The sequence below is a fragment of the Diabrotica undecimpunctata genome, chromosome 9, assembly GCF_040954645.1.
Source record: "Diabrotica undecimpunctata isolate CICGRU chromosome 9, icDiaUnde3, whole genome shotgun sequence".
NCBI classification, from domain to species: Eukaryota; Metazoa; Arthropoda; class Insecta; order Coleoptera; family Chrysomelidae; genus Diabrotica; species Diabrotica undecimpunctata.
The window spans coordinates 41,157,492-41,162,313 of record NC_092811.1 but is presented as its reverse complement, the minus strand read 5'-3'; the positions used below and the strand labels follow the sequence as shown (position 1 = coordinate 41,162,313).

Genomic DNA, 4,822 nt, shown 5'->3' with positions numbered 1-4,822 from the left:
AACAAACAACAAATTCTCCCTGAGTTGACAAACGTAAAAGGAAGACCTTTATGTAGTAGCATGTTTACATATGGTGACGATGGAAACAAGTGTGTACTTGTATCATATGTGCCAAAAAAAATAAGAATGTACTACTACTTTCAACACTACACAGCGATGGTTTCATTAAAGAAAACACCAAAGAGCATACCATGAAGCCAGATATTATAACTGATTACAACCTCAGAAAAGGCGGAGTGGATGATATTGATAAAATGAAGGCAGAATACTCGTTGACTCGATTTAGCAATCGCTGGCCGTTTACTGTTTTTTGCAGCCTACTAAATATTTCAACTATAAACAGCCAAATAATTTACAACAATAACGCTAATATTGTAACATCTCGAAGAAGCTACATTGCGGAGCTTGACAAGCAACTTTTAATGTGCCATCTTCAACGACGTTCCAATATCCCAAATCTGCCTTTTCAGTTGAGACTCAGGACCCAAAATATAACCGGAAAAAGCCATCAGTTTCTCAAGGGGCAACTCCATCTATAAAACCAAAATGTTCTTTTTGCCCTTTAAGGAAGAACATGTTTACCCAACATTATTATATTAACTGTAAGTTACCGATATGTAAATATTACACTGGTTTAACACATTTTACTTGCCACAACTGCCTAGAAGAGGAAGAAATCTAATTTTATGCGTAATGCGTACATTTTCTTTGGAATAAATCCCCTTATTTGTTTTGTTCTACGGTAATGTGTTGTACGCTGTTTTTGCAGTTTTGTTTTAAAAAAAATATCATTTTTTGTGAGTTAATAGCCAATAAACTTAACCAATAAGTACTAATGACTCATTTATTTGACCTATACCCATATGGTCGATAAAATCTAACACGCCAGTGATAATGTAATTTTTTGAGGTGCTAGTGAAGGAGGATTACAGAATATTTGTATGATGCCCAAAAAGCAAACATACTAATTTTTAGATTTTGAGATTCAAAATTAACCTTTTGCTAAGCTAAGTTAAGGGTTAAGATTGTACATAAATGGAAAAAACAAGGAATATTATTTACGACCAAGCCTTTACAACCTATTATTTGCCAAGTCGTTATTCATATTTAAACTCAACTTCGTTGTTTTGGTATACAATCACCAACAATATAAAATAAATAAAAACGAAATAATATATTTCGTGTGATAAATTTTCATAATGTGGGAAAACGACAACAACAAACTTACTGGAAACTTATGTACACTCTCATAAAACGTTATAAATTTTACAGAATGGAATAAAACCAAACTTGAGTTACACGCCAACCATAAATAGATTTTTCATGTTTACATTCTAATGTCCAATTTTAATTCTCTTTTATGTTAGCACAAGACTTTCTGTTTTGTTTTCCCAACTTCCCTCCAGCTAGCAACCGCCTATGTTTATTTTGTTTCTTTATTTCCATTTGTAATGTTGTTGAATGACGTTAAACGCTATATTATGTAGAGGTACGGTGTGATATCGCAAGGTGTTACTTACTTGTCGCTGTTACATCTCTATTTAAGCGCAATATCACTTTAGATATTGTTGCCCTTATATTAACCCATTAATGCTCAAAATTAAATTTTTATCAAAACGAAATCAAAACTTCAGAGTGAAATAAAGAGAGGTTGTTTTTAAAAGCAATGTGCAAAATTACAATACATTATTTATTTTAAAATTTTTACAACGTGTGATATTTGACAAAACATGGCTCGGGATGAAGTCCAACATTACATTTAATGCATCAATATTAATTGGTACACTTGCTACATTTGTTGCACCTTCGTTTTTTTTTTCAACTTTGTCCACCAAATAACCTACATTATCCAAACGAATTTCGTCAGCAACATATTTTAAAGATTTTGGACGTACGCTACTTGGCGTTGGAATATCTGGAGCTTTCAAGCTTTCAACAGGGCCTTCAAAATTCGCCTGTAAAATTTTAATAAAGAAATTGATTTCATGAGATAAGAATCATGAGATTTATCTCATGATTTTTATTGATTTAATTCAAAAAGTAGATTGATATAATGTAAACCTGTGAACCTTTATCTGGAGTACGGACGAAAAAAAACCAAATATTTCAAAATTTTTGGAAATACTTAACATGGGATCAGAAAAAAATGTTTGTTGTTAATAGTGTTTGAAGGCACAACCAAAAAGAAGAAAAACTGAAAATAAAGAAACGGAAAAAGTGAATAGCTTTATATATTATTACAGAATTGATGGTCAACCACTCACAGTCTGTCAAAAGATGTTCCTAAATACCATTTGTGTTGGAGACTGGAGTGTAAGAAGCTGGTGCAATACTGAAGGGGATGGAATGATTGTATCTTCGGTGAAAATAAATTACAGAAGAACAAGAGAACCTAAGATGCGAGAAAAAAAAGTTTCTTGAAAACTGGTTTGACAAGCTTCCAAAACTACCTTACATTATGCACGAGCTGCTACCAAAAATAATTAAATCAAAGATAACATAGTTAAAAATAAATCAATCGCAGTTGTACAAAAGGTACGTTTAATGTTGTGAAGGGGAGTCTCTTAGTACTTTTGTTTTTGATGAGATATTTAAGAGAAAAACTCTGGAAAAGATGTATGTTGCGAACTTATACAAATCAAGAAGAGTATAAATCGCACATTGTATCTAAATACCGAGCAAGGACTGAAAAGAAAACTGACAGAAGCTCTTAACGAAAATTGTTGCCTTATAACTATGGACCTTCAAGCTGTTCAACTATGTCCCAGAATGTATTTACTTATTATTTAAAAAAACTTAGAGTATATAATTTTAAAATGTACAATCTGGCAACGCATTAATCAAATTTTTGGTGACATGGAAGGCTTGAGGCTTCAAATTTTCTGGCAATATTAAAGTTACATAATAGATTATCTGCAAATAAGTTAGTCTAGTGTAATAATATACAGCGACGATAGTGGTTACCATAGTCAAACTTCGTGGAGGGATGCCGGTTTTCAACATCCCTTCACGTAGAGTCTTGTTTGCTAACAGTGTCTCTTTCAGCGGTTTGTACTTGCTGTAAGTCCAATTGGTCCGCTAGCCTTCGAATACTCAGTAATAGAAACTTAAATGGACTCTTAAAATGTGATTTAGTCTGGCCTGTTGAATAGATTGATATAATGAAATAAAACAATAACTTGTTTAGCTAGAACTGTAATTGAAAAAGGGCAAAAAATAGAAACTTATAAACTGTGAGTGAATAACTAATCGTAAGGAACCTAATTAGAAAATTACAGTTTACGAACGAAAACACCATAACACTTCACATTAAGGGTTCCCGATATATTGCGTAACTTGCGATTGTGAACGTGGAGAAAAACTCTCCGAAACTTGAAAAGTAGGTCTAAACCCTACAACTATTGCTAATTCACTGGCTTCCCCTAGCCACTCCGAAATAATTGTCTATGCATTTTGAAGGATCTAGCGGTTTAAGGTCAATATGGGTGGAGATTAACATTCTAAGAAATAAGTCAATGCAGGCAAGGAATTTATTTAGGTAACAGATGCGGCGGAAATATTTTTATTTTGTTTTGAAATAGAATTATTTGGTTGGAGATTATTGTTCTCCAACATTCCCCCCGGCGTTAGAGCCTTGTGGTCTAACCTACTCTTCTTTATCTTGCCTAGGGAGAACCGAAATTTTAGAGATTGCCCTTGTAAATTGACCATTGATGGTCTTTAACTTGACCACTCTGACTTTGCCATCTTGACCGGGCATTGTATCAACTATCGACTACATCGTCCTCTCTCAGAAGAACTAAGTCATTGACTTGTATGTTATCTCTTGGTCGGGACCATTTTGGAGAGGTTTGTAAGCGGTTTAAGTAGTCAACAGACCACTTTTTCCAGAAACTTTGTTGTACTTTTGCAATTTGTTGAAACACGGATAGTTTATTTTCCGGAATTTTTTCTAAGTTTTGCTCAGGATGCGCAGTCAGTCTGGAGCCTATTATAAAGTGCCCAGGACTGAGAAAAGTGTAATCGGAAGGGTCGCTGGACATGGCACAGATAGACCTTGAATTCATCACAGCTTCAATTTGAACCATGACAGTATAAAACTGTTCGAAAGTGAAAGAAGAAGAGCCTATTAGTCTACGCATATGATATTTAGCGCTTTTTACTGAAGCTACCCAGATCCCAGCCCAATGAGGAGATCTAGGGGGAATAAACTTCCATGAGATTTGATTTTCAGATAGATATTCCACAATGGTTTGAGAATTTGACTTATTTTTAAAGAATTTGTATAAGTCGTAGAGTTGGTTTCTTGCACCAGAAAAACATGTGGCATTGTCACTGTAAATGACGGTTGGGTTACCACGTCGGGAGATGAACCTTTTGAGTGTTAATAGAAAGGAAGAAGTTGTTAGATCAGAAACAACCTCAATGTGCACAGCTTTGATCACCATGCACACGAAAATGGCTATGTATGCCTTGACTTTTGGCGCTTTTCGGAGTGAAGAAGATTTTAACAGAAAGGGTCCACCATAATCTACACCTATTTTTTGAAAAGGTCTTGTTGTAATGGACAACCTATCTTCAGGTAAGTTACCCATTAGCTGTAGTGCAGGAGTGCACGAAAATCGGAAACATGTGGTGCAGTTACGAATAATTCGTTTTGCTTCCTTTAGACCATTGAGAGGCCAGAAGTTCAACCGAAGGTTTGAAAGAACTGTTTGAGCACCAGCATGTCCCAATCTGATATGCTCATTTTTGATTGACGGTATGATGTTTGGATGGAAGTAGTATCGGATGTTTTTGCAAATAGTCTATGTCGGGACAG

The 4,822-nt window shown here is 34.7% G+C and overlaps 1 protein-coding gene across 1 annotated transcript; it reads right to left on the bottom strand.

The window, feature by feature from the left end:
* Positions 1–3,764: 3,764 nt before the first annotated feature.
* Positions 3,765–4,595, bottom strand: LOC140450559 (uncharacterized). Its single transcript, XM_072544215.1, has one exon. The coding sequence runs from the start codon at positions 4,593–4,595 to the stop codon at positions 3,765–3,767; it is 831 nt and encodes a 276-aa protein (XP_072400316.1).
* Positions 4,596–4,822: the final 227 nt, after the last annotated feature.